The 20688-nt window shown below is 44.8% G+C and overlaps 1 protein-coding gene across 1 annotated transcript in view; it reads right to left on the bottom strand.

Annotated features, from left to right (window-relative positions):
• The window catches only part of LMO7 (LIM domain 7), a 116373-nt gene that overhangs the window by 15814 nt on the left and 79871 nt on the right, over positions 1-20688 (bottom strand). The window contains exons 13-23 of the mRNA XM_026044508.1: positions 19385-19414; positions 17032-17149; positions 15739-15881; positions 14063-14456; positions 13047-13358; positions 10013-10127; positions 5241-5402; positions 3752-3936; positions 3226-3286; positions 2198-2254; positions 80-105 (exon numbers count right to left, since the gene is read on the bottom strand). Coding sequence (XP_025900293.1) covers positions 80-105; positions 2198-2254; positions 3226-3286; positions 3752-3936; positions 5241-5402; positions 10013-10127; positions 13047-13358; positions 14063-14456; positions 15739-15881; positions 17032-17149; positions 19385-19414 — 1603 coding nt within the window. The remainder of the gene's footprint in view (positions 1-79; positions 106-2197; positions 2255-3225; positions 3287-3751; positions 3937-5240; positions 5403-10012; positions 10128-13046; positions 13359-14062; positions 14457-15738; positions 15882-17031; positions 17150-19384; positions 19415-20688) is intronic.

Below are 20688 nucleotides of genomic sequence, written 5' to 3'. Positions count from 1 at the left end.
AAAAAGCAGCACAAAACTGAGGGTTTCCTAAAACCACCAGGGTTATACAGCTAGTAAGCAGTTTGTAGATAGCACTTACATCAGGCATTGCAGTCTCTGGGCCTCCTGCAGGGCGTCAGAATAGAAGGCAAAGAAAAAAAATAGAAATTGTTAAAACCATATTTGTTACTGCAAGACTTAAACATGGAAAGTCTTAATTTCATGCTACTGTTTGCTTCTTGTGTAAGCCATGCTTGCATCCGACCCTCCTTCATTTAGTGGAGGGCAGAATTCCCGAGGTGCCTCCAGCTAACGTGTGGTGTTGCCAAGAAGCTTCCCATGCCTCAGGTGCCACCAGCAAGTGCTGCGGGCAGCAGCGCTCCCAGGGCAGCAGGACAGCAGTTACTGGCCCTGGCCCTCCTGTCACTGTGCTCAGCATTGCCCTGGGCGTGAAGCACCAGCAAGAGACCTCCAGGGCAACTGCTCCAGCCCAGAGCAGCGTYTTCCCTGGCCGCTGCCCTCCTTTCTGCTCCCAAACGCACGCTGGCCTTGGGGCCTGTCAGTGCTCCCCACGAGCTGGGCCAGGCCAGGCCATCGTGCTCTCCTTTAGCCCATGACAACACGGCTGAGAGGGGCACGCGCTATGCTAACAATAAAACTAAGTAAGATAGGGGTAAGATAGGGGCAAGGACAAATGTAAGGGCAACCTCTCCCTAAGCATCATCTGACATCTTGATTTGTGGCTGTTGCTAGTGAACCTGTTACTTAGCTACCCAAATTGCAGTTTGAAAAAAAGGTAGATTTGTATGGAGAGACTACAGAAAAAAAAAATCGAGATGTAGAGAGAGTTGAAACATCTCTCTACAGCACGGGCAGAGGGAGCTGGGAAGGAGGGGAGTTTTTGGTTAAAAATAAACCTGATGAATCACAGGTGAGTGTCTMATCTACTTGGGCATGCTTTTCTCTTCATTGTGAGACTGGAAGAGCCGCAGCGACACCGGGACTCGACGCCCTGTGCGACTGCACCAGGGGATGCTGTGGAGGAGCAGAGGACACAGCCACCTCGCTGCCTCCTTTCCTCACCCCAGACACCTCCGCCGGCCTACGCACACCCCAAAAGAGCCACCTTGCATTTTCCTGCAATATCAGGTATCAGAGGCTGAAAAGGATCAAGATGCATTGAATGGACACTTGAAAAAGATGTCCTCTCCCTAAAGCAAAGGTCAAATACTTTAAATATTGCTAGAAAGCTAACAAACAAAATCAAAATTCATAACAAGCCTTTAAATATCCGATCAAGCAAAATACCCAGCAACTTCACTCGCATTGCAGATACAAACGCAAGGCAAGTGTTTGAAAGCACACAGAACCATAAACACAGACTGAAGCTCTGGCATTTCACATATCGCTTCTTGAGAAAGAAAAGGAATAAAAACCCAAAGGAAGCCATCAGCACGGAGGCCCAAGCCCTGGCTCCACTAAAATCACTGGCAAAGTTCGCCCAGGGCTTCCAGTGGGCCAGCACTTCACTCTCACAGGCCACAGAGCAAAGCACACAGAGCCTGAAGGCAGCGTGAGGCACGGAGCGGGGTGGGAGCCCGTGAGCGGTGCCATGCAACACCCCACACAGCAACCTACAAAACCAAAGTCGAGCGCCGCATTCCGCCTTTAAAAATACCACTTTTAATCCAAAATTTATATTGGTTTCCTTGGRATGCAGGCGCATGGCCACATAACAGAAGGCCAGCAGCCGCTGGCTGCAGCGGGTCAATTTGGATGGAGTTACAGAGCTGTGACTGCAAATAAATTCCAATCGCTTTGAATTCTGCTCTAAAGCTCCACTGAAATGGTCAGCATTTGTCTGGTTTGTAGGTAGTAGCAAATCTGGACACAGAGTGCTGTATTTCTTACTCCTACCCAGTGGGGGAGAAAAAAAAAAAAAAAAAGGAAAAGAAAAAGCTCATATAACATGTAAGACATTTAAAAAGCTTCAGATATAAGAGAACACACAAAGGCCCATTACCACAAAGGTAGACCCATGAATTGTAAGAATAACCTGACGACCCTGGGGAAAGAAGGGAAATGATTACGTTGCTTTATCAAAGCTGCGTCAAGCAATGCAGAAGAGGCACCATTCCCAGCACCCGAGCCTTGTGAGGAAGAGGGGGCAGCAGGAGGAATTTCATGGGAAGCACAGGAGAGGTTAGCTCTGTTTTACCTTGCTCAAAAAACTGTGACCGCCTTTTTAAGTTTTTCAAAGAAATGGGTTCAGCTGCTATTTGAAAAAATACAAAGAACACAAACAAGTCAGTGAGGTGCTGTTGTCTCCTAAGTTATCACCACCACTGGAGAGCCAGCAACATCTGTCAGACCTCTAATCTACTGCACTGGCGCTTCAAAATACCTGCAACACAGAGGAAATCTGAGCTTTTGTAACAGCAGATATAGTTTTTAACAGGTTACACTATATACTGGGCAGYATTTCTCTCTAGCACTCACACTGTCCAACTGTGACAGCAGCACGAGGTCCCACAAGGACTCCAGGCTCCTCCCTAGTCCAAAGGAAGCCCCCTTGGAGATGCCACCTGAGGAGCACAGGCTCCACTTGAATCCAGCAGGAAGGCATTTCCATGGGGCAGCCGACCCCTCAGGGCAAACTCCCTCACAAACCACCAAGCAGGTGTGAGAGAAAACAACAGGTTCCCATTTTCGGGCTGCTGTATCCACTAGGAGGCAGACATACCTGCTTTCTCCCTCCGTCGCCAAGTAAAGCTACGCTTGGTCAYACCAGAAACCAGCAACATTTTCTCCAGGAATACAAGTTAAAAACAAAACAAAAACGGGAATAACCCCTACACTTGAGTTAGGACAAGAAAAAACRTTGAATACTCTTTTCCCAAATGGAGAGCTAGACGGATGCGCTCACTCGGTCTCTACGCAGCGCCGTGGCAGCTCTCATCAGCGTCGTGCCCTCCACAGCTCTCATCCCACCACGCAGGCCATTTACAGCCACTGCCACGAGGGACTGGTCACCGTGAGGCTGTCAGTCCCCCGACTGTTTCACGCCCTGTGGAATCCAACTACAGGCGGCCTGGCCGCACTGAGATCCCGGTGCCACCTGGCTGGCTTTGGGGCCGTGAGGGTCTCGGGCCGCCCGCTCTGCAAAGCTCACGATGGTTACAGGGTTAGTACCCAGGCTTGCTCCAAGGCCAGGCAATTAGCAGGGGAAAAGCAAAGGCCCTTTACCTCGCTGGTCCGTGGAGCCAAGATCCCCTTGCATCCCATTGATCAATTTGGCTTCTGCATCCTGGAAAAGAGCAAAGAAGGGGAGAAGCTGGTGTAATTCTCCCAGTTCAGCTCCTTGGCATGTAGGGAGTTATTTGCAAACAACCTGGGAGCATGCACACCTCCTGGGCTTCCACACTACAAGCCACATCTAAGCTGATCAAGGAATAATATACCTTTCTAAAGAGCAACCATTTAGTCAAAACACAGCCTACAGATATGTTAATACAGAGCCTATACTCACAAACAGACAGTAGCCAGATTTTATTTACCTTAATAAATAGCTTCATCTATTTGTGTATTTATGTATCTATTGGCAAAAATACCAATTCCTTGCAACAAGCACATAAACAAGCATAAATAACATTTCTGGAGTAATTTCCTCTTAAGTAATTTCTTCTTCTCCCTCCTGTTCCCCTCCACTAAAGCCTTAAATCTTGACTTTTTTCTTCCCCCGCAAATGCCACGACCCTTTAAAGACACTCACAGGACTCTGACGGCTGCTGGAGAAGTCTCTTTTGGGGGAGACRGTTGAAGTGCTTGAAACTTGTTCTCCAGAAGTTGCATCAACCCATTTATTTTCGGATGCACCTATAATGTTGGTAGCCATACTGGTGAGATTGAGGATTTTATGCTTTACATGTGGCAGGGAAGGCTGGTCTGCGCCCCAATCTTTTTGGTAGGTGGAGATGAAGAAATTAAACGCAGACAGTAATTCAAAGAACAGAACAAGAGTTAGAGAAACCACACTCAAATAATACAAAAACAGAAAACAAAAACAACCCAGACACACATAACAAGAGGGAGACATACRAATCAGGCAGAATTTGCAGAGAGAGAAAAAGGGGCTTTTAGGAGCAGACCGCCTTCCCCCAAAACACAAGGGTTAGTCAAAGCTAGATCAGAGCTGCCCGGGATGCAGACTGCTGCTGCCCACCATTGCCAAGAGTTAGTAGTTATTGGAAATTATTCCATTAGTAAGAAACAAGGAAACTCTCCCAACGTCAGTTCACACAAGCTACTTTTTGAAATAGAGAATACTGAGGGCAGGTGTCTTTTGTGTCCATGCTACTCAGGAAAGGCCCCAAAAGGTTTTAAATAAAAAGTTCAAGCTGAACTGGCAAAACTAACGAGAGGAGGACAAATCATGAATTTGTCCTCAATCCTACACCACCGCTCTTCAGACTAACTTTAGTCTTCACCTCTGCTCTCTCTTCTTCACCTCACTAATTTATTTCCACTTCCCAATATCCAATTCTACCCATCTTCCCACTAAAAGGGCTGTGGATCATTATATTCCAAAAGAACTAAGGGGTCACACTTCAAACACTGGCAAAAGCGGCTAGGAGAGGGTACCTTGACCCATCCCACGGCGTGTCGGGAGTCGCGATGAGGCCTTCCGGCAGGACGGATCCCTATGGATCCCTCCCTCACCACGATGGCCAGCAGCCCGTGCTGAGGGGCTGCAGCAACCCAGCATTTGTGTCAGTGGCCAAAATCACAGGCCGGAAGGAGCTGCTTCAACTACAAGCTTTGTGGCCACCAAATCCCCTTCTTTGAAGAAAGGGCATGAGATCTTCCTTCCCTCAAGAAACAAGGGGAGGAAAAGAGCTGAATGAGGTTCCAAGAATTACTATCCTCTAAGAAAAGCCCCTATTCCRCCTGGGTGAGCTAGCAGAAGAGTTTTCTGTTCCCTGGTGTGCCGGCAGCACAATTTAGCCGGGCCTTCTCCCAGGAAGGGGCCAGAGCGCAGGAGAGGTCAGCAGTTCAGCCCTCAACAAGACTCGCTCGYGCCAAGACGCGTGTAACGCAGAAGCAGCTGCAGAAAACACCCAGGCAAGTCGTGTTAAAACGCCCCGAGCACCAGGCAACTACTGAGCTCAGCCCCGTGCTGCTCCTGCAAGGGAGACGAGGCCGCCGGGCGCCGCAGCTTATTGGCCTCGCAGAGCGCACGGYGCCTGCCCTGCACAACTCACCGCTCCTCCCGTATCGTCTGACATCCATGAGCAGGTTTCCAGTTTCTAGAGCTCTGGCGATGGCTTCTTCCCACTGACCAGAGTCCATATGTGAAACCTTGGTGCCATTGATAGCAACGATCTCATCGCCTACATGCAGCTGCCCTAGTGCTGCAGGGCTACCTGCAGGGAAAAGTTATTCTCCATTCACAATTATTTCGCTCTCAGTTGGGAAAGAGAGGAAAAATACACAAAATAATTCAGAGAGTTTACTGGGCTGTGTTTAAGGCCAGTAAACTCCATTAATACCAAGGTAATGGCCAATACCAGCCTCATGGAAAAGAGGCAGAACCTTCAGAGAGTTTTGGATTGGCAAATATTCACACACTGGCTGAGCTCAGGTAATAAATGGGCCCTGGCTTGTCTGCTCCTGCCGTCCCTAACTCACCTTTGTRGCCCAAAACAGTGAGACAGAGGCAGCATCAGAGTATCTGTGGCCAGTGCTACCCGAAACCCAGCCAGTGTTTGGGTAATCCTCTTGTCTGCCTGAAAAAATAGCCTCGGCTTTGTTAACTCCTGGATAAACTGCTTCATTTCCACTTTTTCTGGGCTCTGCTGACACAAATATGCTGCTCTGTTGCTTTCTTAAAATAGATTGTTAGCTCTGAATCAACTAAAGGTTGGACTCGCTCAAGATACTGTAGCGTGCCATATCATCAGGCTTCCTCCTATCTATTTCTTGGCAGCTACAACTCAGTGGAGGACAAATTTTATTGCAGCACTGGACTTTGAATTCCACATATATTTTGTAAGACACGCTGTACTTTACACGGCCTTTTTATCTATTACTAGGCCCTGGCAGGTTATCCCCCTGCTTAAGGGCTACCAGCATGTAGAGATAGTTGATAAGCCTGTTTTTTTAGAATATGGGTACACTGAGACCATCAGACCTCAGTAAGATTTCATGCAGGAATTGTATCTAAAGGATTTTTCCATTAGCATTACTTTCTTAGCAAAATAAGGAAAAAAATCCACACGAAATAAATAAATTAAAAGCCAGACCAACTTGTATAATACAATGCAAGCTTTTTCCAAAGAGGAATAAATCCATTCACCTTATTTAAAATATACCAAGAACACTGCTGTACTACACTACCAGAAGCCAGCATGGACAAACCTGAGAGAGGCATTTAGRCCCCTCATGATTCGTCTGACCTCCTGACTCACCAGAGAAATGCTCTTAGAAGCCTGGAGCATCTGCTGAGGATTCAGACAGCCTCTAATATTCCTGACATCCCAGGAAGTCAAGAGATGMAGAAATGCTGGGCGTCCTAATGCTCCTCTCAACCATTTCACAGCTCACAGAACAAAGCCACAGCAACACTTTAAGCACCACTTTGGAAGAAGCAGCACAGCTCCACGCTCTGCTTCTCTGAACTTGTTTGGTTTGAAAGTACAGGCTGGAAGCAAAGTCTCCAAAAAGACCAATTTCAAACAATCTTACTGGAGAAAAAAAAAAAGTGGTTTTGAGGAAACAATAAAAGCCTACGCAATGGCAAAATGGGAGGAACCTGCACCTCTTTAGGGCAAGGATGATGTAATGAAAGTTAACAGCATTGGTGTCAAATGGGAAGTATTATTTTCAAAAATACATAGAGCGCATTTGGAACTGATCTGCTTCAAAACCTAAGATCTCCAGCACCATACAGCTTGATCTCCCATTAACTAAACTTTGTGCTTTTGGTAAAGGGACCACTTCTGGCCCAAGGAAAGAGAGCAGATTAAGTTGTGATGGGGAATGAACCCTAGGAACCAAAACAGTCTGGGCTCCCTTTTACTCAAGCAGCTGGAYTGAGCCAAGGCCCGGCCATGGGGGGGAGCAGAGCAGCCCCACGGGGCACACGGTAGGGCAGGAGAAGGTTTCCCGACCTGGGTTTCAGGGAAGGAAGGGAATTCCAGACCACACATTTCCCCCCTATATGGTCACCACAAAAGCCCATGCCAACCACACACTGAATGGACAGCTACAGTCTCCCCGGGCAGACCTTGCACAGACTGGGGACCCCACACCACTGCTTTTGGCACCCAACGTGCCCAGCTGCTCTTCCTGCACTGTCTCCGTAACAACCAACAGGGCCCCTCTGGAGCGCAGATCTYAGCACCTACATCAGGGTGATGCTTCACTCTCCAAAGCAGCCCAGGTTTCACCAACGCTAGGAGGATCCCTAGGGGGCTGTTAGATGCCTTAAGKGATAAGATGGCAAGTACGACTCGAAAGATCTTGCAGGAAGCTATTTCTGGACTCAGGACTGAGGAAAAATAGTGATTTGAAACAGTCAGTATGGATTTACCAACSCCAAATCATGCTGACACCACCTGGTTGTCTTCTGTGATGAAATGACTAGGATCTGTGTAGGAGGCACGTGGTGGATTTACTTCCCTGACATCAGAAAGGCTTTTGAMTTGGTCTCCCCCAGTATCCTGGTATCCCAGTGAGGACGTTATGGATGTGCATAGTGGGGCACAACTAGATGGGTGGAAAACTGGCTGGGCCGTCAGGCTCAGAGGGCATCAGCTAATGGTTCATTTTCTACCAGGAGGCTGCTTAGAGAGCTCTACAGAGATGAATCCTGGGATGTGTTTCTCCTGACACTGTGATCCATGASCAGGGAACGAGATGAATCGCAGCCTCCTCAACAAGGCTGCAAGTCACACCAAGCTGGAGGGCCGGGCTGCCCTTCAGAGCGGGAAGTTGATGACACTGAGCACGGACAAACGCAAAGTGCTGCCCTGGGAGAAACCAACCCCTGAGCAGGGAGAGGCTGGGGCAGCCCAAGGGGAGCAGCACGGGGGCACCTCGGCTGGTGCAGGGCTGAGCAGCRTGCCCTGGCAGCACGGAGGGCCATGCTGGGGTCCCAACAAGGCATGGCCAACGGAACTGACTGTCCCCTTCCGTCACAGGCCCCTTGTTCCACCACACCACTAACATCCAGCTCAGGACACCTGGCTCAGGAAGGTCCTGCAAAACCAGGGCAGGTGCTGGTGCAAGCCAGCAGGATGGGCAGAGCTGGGGCATTTGCCCTGGCAGGCCAAGAGACTCCTGTTCAGCCTGGGGAAGCGACAGCTTCAGGGAGCAGCAGCAGTCCTGGCACCTAAGGGGAAGTCGTTCAGCATGGGAAACTTGCCTTTTTATTAAGATCCATGGCAGGAAAACAAAACACCATGATCACGAACTAAAACAAAAGGTGTTCTGACTGGATATAAGGAAAAAAATAACTGGGAAGATAACTGTGCTTTGGAGCAGGTTGCCCAGAAAGACTGTGCAGTCTCCATCCTTAGAGGTTTCCAAACTGAGCCAGGTAAAACCCTCAACCATCAGGTCTGAGTTCAGCCTTAAACAAGTTCTTGAGCAGGGGCTTGGTCTGGACAATCTCCCAAGGTCCCTTCCCACCTCAGCTACCCTAAGATTTACTCTTAGTAAAAAAGACCTACAGTGCTCAGAAGTGCCCAGCTGAAAGCACGTCTTACTATTTCAGTGAACTGTCCATCTCTAAATAAAGCTACAGCTCCCTGCATGAGGACACATTGGTCAGTTATTGCAAAAAGATGTTAAATTGTTATTGGTAAGAGGTGCAAGTCCACCCCAAAGGCTCAGCTTCATCCTTCTCCTTTGGAAGCATTAAAGCAGAGCCAAGGTGAGAGCGACGGGGCCTTCTCTCCTCCCAGCCTGCAGGGCCAGCCCAGGAGCTCGTCTGGACCCTGCTGAACCACAGGCAGGGGCACTGGCTGCCCTCAGGTTTCTCGCTTACAGCTGGCAGCCCAAGGAAACTGTCCTTTGCCTCCCAGTATCAGAGTCAGCCCGAGGTTCAGCACCAGGGAAAAGGGATGCAAAGTTATTCTTCAGAGAAAGCAATTAGCCACTGCAACCTAATTACAAGAAGTATCCAGCTATAATGGAGGGAGATCTAAAAAAAAAAAAAAAAAAAGGGCTTCAAAATGAAAAGTAAAGCTGCTCAGTACTTAATTCTAAATGGAATTTTTTCCTTCCTGAACAGCATAATGACTGCCTAATTAGGATGGCCTAATGACAAATGGAAAGGGGTTTCTCTTCCTCGGGACAATCTTGTGTTAGTTATAAGGAAGGGCACAAATAAGTATCGTTTAGATATCACTGGGGCAAGATCTTGTTCAGAATGCAAAAATATATACTGTACACTTGTTTTGTAGAACAAAAACACCAAAAAAAGCTTGCCTGAGAAAAGCTATAARAGCCAGAAATAAGTTTAAGTTTCAAGACAAATATGTTTGTCCTTGGTGTTAACACATCTGTAGAAATTTCACTGAAAGTTAATTTGGAAATTACATCTAATTTATAATACTGCCTCCAAAATCCAACATGAAAAAGAAAGAAGAAAATGAAAAGAAAATACTAAATCCCAGGTTTCCCCTGCATGTCTTTACAGACCATGGAAAATGAAAGCTAAGGCAAAAGGAGTAATTTGCACGTTAAAACCAACCAACCCACTCACCCCCGTAGGTAGCCCACACTACTTCTCTGTTAGAGTCCTGGGAAACCTTTGGGAAATCCCATTTATACCTCTGGATACAAAACTGTCCTTGCTTCAGGAAATGCTGTTTAATGCTTCTAAACCAAACACATTTCAGGAGATGAGAATCCACAGAAAAGCATTAGCAAACAAGGTATTTTTCTACTTTCTGCCCAAGAGAAATAGAAGTAGCTGCAACGTTCCCTGAGTAAAGAGATAGGCTTGTGTAGTTAAATAAACATTTACCTTCTTCAACTGTCTGTACAAAGGCCCCCGAAGAGCTCCAGTTTGTTGTAAACCCTAAGTTGTGACTGTGGCCAGGTCTCTGGTTTATACTGATTCTCATTTCACTGTACTGCTCCTGAAAAATAAAACATGACACTACAGTATCTGGTATCGCAGGAATCTAAATGAGGGAAAGTTTATCCTCTAAATAAGTGAGGTGACTCACAACATGCACTTTAATTATCTATTATTCGCATCTTCCACAGAGAAGACAGGAYTTACGTCCTAACTAGGTTGCTTTTCATTCAAAAAGGTATGTTCTTGGTTTGCATATAGACTACTAGATTATTTTTCCTGATTTCTCCTGTATATAAATAAATATACATACACACACATAYACACACACACACATTCAGCTGTGCTTTTTTCTAACTGTAGTTTCARCACAAAATAATGCCAGAAAACACATGGATTTTGAGGAAACTAAAACCCTACATAAGTCTCCRTAAATATCCTAATGAATTTGTGAACCCTACTGCCTGCTGACAAAGTATCAGTTAAACAGAAACGTGAACAAGCTTGATAACAGTAACTCACCTTATTTATTCTAGAAACATGCTAGAGAAGCCAGTATCAGTGTCCTTAGGTTCAGTGCTGCAACTGTGACTTAAGTAAATAGTCATCTTCCTAATTTTGTGTGAAATACTACTAATTTTCTGGGAAATTCAGAGCGAGGGCCTTAGACTATAAAGTTAGTCTGGAAGTTAGCTGGAATCCAGCTATTCCAATTCTAACTTCCCATTCTAGGGGCCTTTGAAGAAGCTTTCAGAATCAGAATGAGACTTAACATTTTTAYTTAAAATTAGAGGAATTTGGAATGTACTTGGAAACACCTTCTTTCAAGGTCAAAATATATTACATGCAAATAACGTGTTATATACATTAGCATTTTAATATGAAGTCTTTAGAAGMACCAAAAGTTCCACAGGAACTTAAGGAAACATTTCCTGTGAGTGAGGGTGCCCTGGAACAGGCTGCCCAGAGAGGTTGTGGACTCTCCTTCTCTGGAGATCTTCCAGATCCACTTGGTTGCAACCCTGTGCCACCTGCTCTAGGTGACCCTGTGTGTTCGGGAGGGTTGGTCTCTAAAGGTCCCTTCCAACCTTAAGGATTCTCAGATTCTGTCTTTCATTTCAGTCCCAAGAAAGAAGGGGACAGCTCCAGAAGGAGCTTCACAGTAATCAGCAAGGGGGAGGCTCAGGGCAGGGCCAGCACCTGGGCAGGGGGTGCCCAGGAAGGCAACTTCATAGGGCAACACCCTGAGGTTCTCCCCGTATTACAGCAACGTTCCCAGCAAACTGCACAAGCTCAAGGAAGAAACTATTAAGCCACTTCAAGACAGAACCATTAACCTGCAAAAACTCTGTACTCTGTTCTCCAAGTGATCTTTTTCTTCTATACCATCAACTCAACTAGGTGAAAGACAAACGTTAGAAGTTACCTTACTATCAGAAGCAATGCACGAGCACATCCAAAGCTTTGGAATTTGAGCATGTTCCTGGAAATCATTATTATTTTCATTCCCAGCATCCCAAACCAGCTCTCCTTCGAAACRACCTCTTGGGAGAAGAGGTAAAGCTACTTGGGGCACCAAGCTTCATCATTTGGACAGGTCCTCTCAAACACTCAGTACTCACCACCCACAGCATTACTGCATAGGTCACTAATGGTCAGGCTATCTCAGGCATGGCAATGGTTTTTACAAACATGCCAAATGGAACTTATATTCCTTAAATAATAGGTTGTTTGGTGCACACCACAAGCATGCACACGTATACATTTATAAACACCTTTCCCATTCGGAGGTTACACAATTTACAACCTCGTAACCACTTACAGAAATAAGATGTAGGACATTTAGCTTTCATTCTACTCATACATAAGTGCTGCAAAAGAATCCACATGTAACTCCATTTCTCACTGCTTACAACCCCTACTTGTTTATTGAAATCTTCACACAGGAAAAAAAAAATCATAAATTCTTTCCTTTTGCAGTAACCACAGTTTCCAAAAACTACTGTAATTGCATTCTGGTAGCTAGTCAGGTACCTCAGATATCATGAATATTAATCTGAAATCCATTCTTTTTTCCATGGTTGATCAGGAGCAAGAATGGYTCCAAGTGACTAAAGATACAGAGAAATAGCTGGTGTATGAGGCCATTTCATAAATCAGCATCCAAGGTTTTCTGAACCTCACCCAAGCAACTGACATAATCTGCTCAGCAGCCCCAGGAATGCCAGGAATTCAACTCAAACCTAGCAAGGGGCATGAACAACATCATTAGCGACTGCAGGAAGGTACCAACAAAGTTACTGCTGTTCATTTCTTAAGCTTCTGAAACACGAGAGCAGCTGGAGGAAACAGCATGGGAGGATTCCAGAGCTCTGAAGGAAACACTAAAGGCCCAACTGCTGGATAAGCAGATACACACAGAAATGGCGATTTGTTAATTGAAATAGTAAAGCTAAATGACTTCAAGCAAATCATTTTTAAGAAAAATACCTTGATGATTATTATGATTAATAAAATTATCTCAAAACATCTTATAGCAGAGGGAAAAAGAAAGGATGGCGATTTTACTGTTTAAGGTTGGCTTTCGTAAAGCAGATCTTTATTTTCTGTCACCAATTTGAAAGTGCAAATGGATGGGAAAGTAGCTTGGATTATTCACCTAATTGACAAACCTGGTTATGCCAATGGTGTACTCATTTGGAGAATAACATATAGCTGACAAGTACCCAACTGAACATTTAGAATGAATTAGAAGCCAAATTAGAGGAAAATAAACACACAGCAACAACAAACAACCCACACAAGCACAGTACAGAGAATACAGCAAAAGSATCAGTATCCTATTTCCTGTAAATTAACCACTTCAAGGTAACAGTTCTTGGGGCAGTTCTTACTACCAGAGATGACTAACGTGATACGTATTTTTTTAAGCCTACTGTTGCATTCAGTTACACTAAGTAATGACAAATTTCAAACTTACCTGGGTTTTTGAAGGCTCAGGCTCTGGCAGACTCGCATTTACTGCGGGAGATGCAASTGAAACAGAATCAGGAGGAGAGCAACAATCCGATTTAAGAATATAGCTTCCAGTCTCCTGGTCTTGGGATTTAACAGGTACAGGAGCAGCTGCTGTGTTAACACCTCCTTTCTCCTCCTCCTCACCTCTGCCTCCGAGTGCAGTTGTGGAAATAGGGTGTGCAGAGTCTGGTTGTGAAAATGAACTGCTGCTGAACAACGTCTGCGTTCGCTTAGTTTTCTCCACTTCTCCATTATATTTCTGGGTATCATCCATCTAAGACAAAAAAAAGACAGTTTGGTAAATGTATGCTTAGTGGAAAAAAACTTAATCTTTCAGAAATCTAAATGTTTAATAAAAAAGTCTCCCCCTTTCATGAAACTTCTGGTCACCATACCCATTATTAATTATTTACTGTAAAAAAAAACAGCAAGATCTTTTTTTTTCCCTTGAAATGCATGTTAACATATAATGCAAGCTTATTAAAAGTGTTACAAGTCCCATGCTTAGAAATATTCACATTCTTAGCCGTTCTAGAACAGGGCCAACTAGGGCTTTATGAAAAAGCTACAAAGATCTATAACACAAGGGAAAAAAATTACATTTCTGTGTTTCAGTACTACAGAGACTGCAGAGGAAATCTATACCACTTCAAAAATTTGTCTTTAATATTTGATGATGTTAATTTAAGGCAATTACATTTGACAAAGAGGGTTTTCTGATAAGTAACACCAGAAAGACTAACTGAAAAGAATACTCTGCCGAATGTATTTATCAAACTTACTCTGAGAGCTACCTTTAAAACACAGAAATGAAAGCAGACACTTACAGCAGTGACAGAGTTGTCTATTCTGCTAACACAGCCTTCATTAAAGAGCAGATGGTTCTCAAGAAAAGCCATGCACGTTGGGAGCCTACAGCCTGACCACACATCCAAGGCAGCAACATTCACACAGCTGAGGAAGGAGGCAGAATTTTACCGTGAAGGAGCGGGGAAGCGACGAGATGCCTCTCGAGTGCACCCCGAAAGGCCTCGGCGTCACCACCGACGTTAACCTGGAGGTGTCGGTTTTCTGGTAGCTTCTCGGGAGGGAGGCTGAAACCGGAGCTGACCCACTTTGGGCGGACAAAGGCGGCGGGCGCTGCTCGCGGGGCGCGGGCCGCGTGGCGGCCGCCTCGTCCCCGGCGCCGGGCGCGCGCTGCGGCGCCCGCCTCGCCCCGGCGCCACGGGAGGCCTCGCTCCCTGAGGGGGCATCCTGCGCCGCCGGCTCCTCGGAAGGGCCTTTCTCCTCCCCGAACACGTCGTCGTTGAGCGAGTAGGTCCACCGGCGGTCCAGCTTCGCCTGCCCGTATGTTCCTTCGTCTCGGTGCTCCCTGTGGAGAGAGGGAGCGTCAACCTGCCAGGCGAGTGACCCCACGGACGGCTGGACCCCGAGAGCTGCTGCGACTGAGAGGCCGAGGCAGCACAAACACAGGAGCTGCTTGAGAAGGAATGACTTTAGAAACTCCCTTACCTGTCTCTTAAAGCAAAAAATAGCTGCATCAATTCAGCAGAATTTCTGTGATCTGCCGTGTTGTTACCCTGCTCCCGTATCAACACTCCGTAACACTCAAGCATACAGCAGTCACGTTACCAGCTTGCCACCATGCCAAAATAGCTCCTCACCAAGAAAAAGATATAGCCAATCAGCTATTTATCTTCAGAAACCCAGCTTTTATTGAGGAAAGAGTGGGAAGAAGGAAACCACACAGTATCACCTGAACCCCACGGCTTTGGTGGCACCTCTACTCAATGAAAATGTGATATGGAACTTTAGATAATAAATGAGAAGACATCCTGAAGTGGTTTTTTTTCTTTTTTTTTCTTTTTTTGCTACACATTTCTTTGTCATATAGAAAAAAATAACCTTCAGCCCATAATTCTTAAGGCGCTGGCAATATTGGCCATTCCATATAACTTGTACCCGTAGCGTTATTCAAGCCACGGCAATCTGCATCCTCCATTTTAAATATATACTATATGCATAACCTTTTAGCCTATTCAACTCAGTTAATACATTAAAAAGAAGAAAAAAAAAAAGTTGTCAGGAGGACAAATGGTATCATGTTACCAAATTTACTCTTTTTAGAGAATCTTGGCAATCTTGTTCTGTAAATACCAAAGGGAGCAGCTGGGGATACAGTGGAAAYGCAGCAAAAGTTCACAGTTCTGGGATATGCACAAGATTCTGGCTGCACTTATCTACAGTTGCAGTTGAACACAGTTGTAGAAGAACAGCAAATACAACATTAAAGTAAAGAGATGTCATTGATTAAACTGAGAATTAGAGCRGCAATTATCCAGGTTAACTCTCTATTATTTTAACCTGTTTAAAGTGAAGTCAAATACTGGCTTTAGAACGCATTTATTCACACTTAGCTCAGTAAAATAACTTCTATACTACAGAATCGTTTAACAGTCCCTGAAAACAATGTACTTGTGGACCATRGCCTGCCCTGCAAGTACTTAGACTTCTACACTATCATTTAGTGCTAAAATTGTTTAGCTTTCCGCATCAGCAATTGCAATTTGCCGGTAGAAACTTCCCCAGAAATAAAGAAATCAGAAATGCTGAGATTTACATACGAAGTCTCACGCCTCAAGCAGGTTCCTTACCTCTCCTCCTGCATTTCTTTCAGGGACTTGCTACTTCTTCCAGAAACCTCAGAGGCTCGCCGCTGTATTTCTTCTCTCTCCTCCTTCTTCTTTTGCAATTCAGAAGTGAAGCTCTTCCTACGATTCTTCCATTTTGCTAGATCCTGAGAGAATTATATGAATGGACAAACATCAGATTTTCTCAAGACCTCCTGCACCCAGAGACATCCCATTAGATGCTGCCTGAACACCAGTGTCCTTATTTGACCGACACATCTGCATCAAGGCTGCTCTTAATGCATCTTTCCCATAAATGATAAAGGTATTTTTGTCTTTCAGTTAGAGGTTATGGGCCTGTTGCCTGTTAAAGTTAATAATCATAACTGTTGTACTAAAAGCAAACATGTACATGTCTTACATTTCTTGACATTTTCAGTTTTATTCTAGAATGCCTCACAGAAGGACACACAACTAAATTCAACCCAAACGCCATGGGAATTTGTCATTGGTTTCGGACTCCCTCCAATCACTTTGTTTTTTTTCCCCAATCACTAGTATGTTAGACTGATATGTCAGCTAGAGAACAAACACAATTTAAATTCTAAACTGAAAACATATGAGCAACATCTACATTTTCTTCATTTCTGTAAAACCATAACGTGTGCATAATGTGGCAACTTTGTCCATGAAATACCAGAACAGCTTTAAGACAAGTACTGAATATCAGTGTTAACGTCAATTCAATAGCTACACAGTACTTGCTCAGTGCTCAATTTCTATTTATCCAAGTCATTTTTCATCCTTACAAGTTACAAAATTAAATAAAAAAAGAGAAAAGATCTTCAGATAATGTTATGAGGAGGTTGAAGGCCATGATACCAGTTTTCTAACCCAGTTCAGCACAAAGTTAATGGAGCTGGTGGTTTTGAGGTCTTCAGGATTTGCCTGTGAAAAYAGTATTTCCCTTCCCCATCTTTCCCTACATAATCACATACCTGGGCATTCCAATTGTTTCAYAAAAATGAATTCACCAATTTCAAATTACACATGAAACTATGCCCTAACCTATCTTTACAGCCACAGAAAGTGAGTYGAAAGGTTTTATGTTGATACTGTCAAACTACATACGTATCTTATCCAATAATATTAACCAAATACTTCTGATAATTTATAAAGTAACTTCAGTTCTCCCCAGATCATCAGCAGTTGTGCAAAATGGGTGATTTTAGACCCAAACCACTTGTTCTCCAGGCACGCTGACCGCCTGGAGCGGCGTGGCGGCTGGAAGCGGCACTGGAAAGGAGGAGTATTTACTTCTTGCCACTGCAGGTCTTGCTCTTGCAGCTGCCTCTTTATCTTCTGCAGCTCTTCGTAACGGATTTTGCGCAGCGACTGCAGCTCCTCCGCGCTGACGTCGTTCAGGGACTTGCTCCTGCAGAGGGGAAGGACACTCAGCTTTCTGACGTACGAGCCATCGCTGACGCCAGCGAGCCTTCGAGGGAGATTTCTATTAGTACTAATAAGCTCTCTAAAGTGTTAATACTAAACAAGGCGGGGAGCATAAGAGCAGACAGTGGAGCAAGCCTGCTACAGGGGTAAAGTATTTGAGCAAACAGAGCCAGGGCAAGAGAAGAATCAGCAGCTTCTGCAGCACTGTAGCCATTCATGCTGATCATCACATTGAGCTTCTCGTATTTGACTAAGACTTATGCTATTTATTGAATGATCTTCCTCATTTCTTTTACCTGAAAGGCTTCTCTGTTCCCCTCAAGTCTGAAATCTCCTTCATTTGCTCTCTCCATTAGGAGCCCCAGCATTATTTTCCATTTTCTTACTGAAACACACCTCTAAAAACCAAGCTTCAGTCCCTATTAAATGACCTCTTCATTCATACCGTCAGTCTCACCCACCTGCTCTGCACCTCTCCAAGCCTCCCTGCCACTTCCAGTCCAAGTCAGGATAAGAAAACACCCCTCTTCTCACCCATTCCTCCACAGATATCCCCGTGAACGCCCACTTACTAGCTCCCCTTAACCCAAATTTCACAAAACTCCCTTTTCATTGTCTCCTTTTCCCACTTTCCCACTGCTCTGGTATGATGGAAAATCAGGTCAAAACCAAACTGCTGCAGCCAGGGTATTTAACTAATCTCTTGCATACTAAGAGAGCTCTTAACTAAGAAGCCAGTTTCTTCAACTTCCTCCCAAGAGGCCCAACTTACTTTCACTGGTAACAAAAGACTTTGGCCTCTGGAAAGGAAGGCTGGGGCCRTAACTCATTATTCCTGCTCACTTGTTTATTTTTTGAATGGGAAGAATGCCAGATTTAGCAAAAATCCCAGGGTTGCTATTGTAGAAACTCTTTTCTCAAGTAGCTTGCTCTCCTTTCCTCATTTTTATGGTTAAGTTGCAACACATGTAAAAACGGTTCTGGGTAACAAAGCTGTACTTAAGTATCAAAACGATTCCAGGTTTGTTCAAGGAAACCTGAAAGACCAGAGTTTCCTTTGCATTCTCTTGGGTTCTTTAATCTAGGCTTAAAAAGCAATATATCCTACATCAGAATCCAAGAGTAGGTTCATTTTAAACATAGGCTTCATCTTAAGTTCTAACCAGTGACCTGAGTCTTCCAGGACTCTCTCCTCTAACATTTAGCTTCTTCACAAAACACTTACATTTCTTGCTTCCTCTGCAGTGTTCAGTCACGTGCAGGGTTTGGCTCAGGGCAACAAAAATAAAATAAAGGAGAGGGAGAGAAGGATATATATTTGATTTCCAAGAGCAACCAACAAAAAAATAAAAGGTAGGATGGGAAATGCTCTCAGGTAATAAATAAGAAAAAAATACTTCTCTTTTGACTACAGTACGTTGTATCCAAGACAAAAGTTAATACGGCCCTAACTGGCAGGTAAATGTGTTTACCTATCTGCACTCAAAGAACTAGAGTACATAAGAGAATCATAAAATATCCATAAAGCTCAGTAGTTTTAACGGAAACTAGAGCAGAATAACCCTGAGAAACTCCTGGCAATGGGCTTTTTAAAGCTTTGTTCAGCTGCYGCTCTCCAGAACCTATGATCCTCTATGAAAATAAGAGTTACTAAGTAAAATAGCTCCAATTCAACTCTAAAGWTAGTATTAACTTCAGAGCAGAAGCACTAAACGCAAAGTGACAACTGCCAAGTTAAGCTTTTCAACATGAATTTGAACTATCAATTCTATTGATAGTTCAAATTTCTATCTGTTCTAGTTCAAAAAAAGACATACCTTCATGTAATTCCTATCACAAATATGCATGTAATGAATTCAGAATTCACTCGGATTTCCAGCTGTAYAGTCTTTTGAAAGAAAAGTATTTACTAACCTTGCTTTCTCTTCCTAAATCTCTTAAAGCCTAACTTTAAGGACAGAACTCCAGGTACAGCACTTCAGCAGCAGGAAGAGCTGATATTCGAAACGCCTGACACCTGGAGCCGTAACTTATATATTCCAGATGCCCGTGGGATCGTTGGCCAAAGCTCTGGCTCTCTGACATTTGCTGTGTGAATTACCCAAGCGCAGAACAAAGCAGCATGCACAAGTTGCTCGGAGCCATAGTCTGTAGCTACTGTGCATGCACGAGAACGTAAACAGGCAAAAARGAACTTCCAAGCTTTCATAAAACTTACCCTTGCTCATCAGAAAGCTTTTGAAACAGTCTGAGAAAGCAGAAACCAAAAAGAAGAGGTTCAGTGTCTCGCCCGAGGTGCACAACAACATCCACACGATCAGCAGAGCAGCCCTTGGGGCGAAGGGGGACGGGGAGCGCGCGAGGAGCGGCCAGCACGGAGCAGCACGTGGAGACCGGACACTAGCCAGAAACACATCAGCACCGGCACGGTGTGCGAGCTGGGCAGGGAAAGCCTGGCACAACAAGGCTGCCCTTGACATTTCCAGTGCTTCCAGGTTTGGGAACACTGTGCGTTCAAACTGGGCCTTGTAGGACGGCTGCATCGCTTATGGCAGCGCTGGGAAGCATGAAGCTCAAAAGGCATTGATTGCAAGAAATTAAAGCCAACTTCTTTCCCAAAAAGGAGCCAGGGTCTCAAAGGTGGTTTTCTCATCAAGTTAYATCCCCCAACCAAATCAAAGTAATACATGGAATGCACAAGCACAAAAGGCCCTATACACAAGTTTAGGGCCTTAAGTGAAAAGCCATATACATCCAATGGGATCCCAGAGGATTTTTAGTGCACTTGARTAAAAAGTTATTCTACTGAATTCATTCTTAGAATGTGAAAACTCTTCACACATTGCAGCCATATTTCTCAGTGAAGCTTGCACTTTGCTAACAGCAAACAGCACTAAGCTTAAAAATTAAACACACCACCACCAAAGTATGGAGGGGAACACGGAGGAGCCTCAGTCACACAGCGAGGACGCACAGCAGGACAACTGCAACTTGCAATGCCGTATTTTCAGAGCCAAGGAAATAGTCTCAACTCCTCTCCACGGTAAGCACTAAATCCAAAGGAGAGGTAGGAAGTGGTTCTGAATAGGCCTCAGACATGGAATAGAAGCATTTGAGGAAAGGATTAGGATGGAAGTAGATAAAAGCAGCAAAAAGTACTGGTAGAGTAAGTACGTCTCAGTGGAACATGAAGTTACTTGTACACACACTGTGTACACCCTACAACTTCAGGGGGTCACATAAACACTACTGATTTTCACCTCTTGTGGCAGGACAGATTATGAGCATTCCCAGACTCAGATGTAAACAATATAGTGTCAATTTCCAGAATTTGTCACAAAAAATCCCTAGTAATGTTCAAGAATCATAGAATCCTTAGGGTTGGCAGGGACCTCTAGAGACCATTTGGTCCAACCCCCCTGCACACGCAGGGTCACCTAGAGCACGGGGCACAGGGTGGTGTCCAAGTGGGTTGGGAAGATCTCCTGAGAAGGAGACTCCACAGCCTCCCTGGGCAGCCTG

Source organism: Nothoprocta perdicaria, unplaced genomic scaffold, assembly GCF_003342845.1.
Source record: "Nothoprocta perdicaria isolate Ctin4 unplaced genomic scaffold, notPer1 scaffold_37, whole genome shotgun sequence".
Classification (NCBI taxonomy): domain Eukaryota; kingdom Metazoa; phylum Chordata; class Aves; order Tinamiformes; family Tinamidae; genus Nothoprocta; species Nothoprocta perdicaria.
The sequence above is the reverse complement of the archived record's forward strand: the minus strand, read 5'-3'. Positions and strand labels throughout refer to the sequence as shown.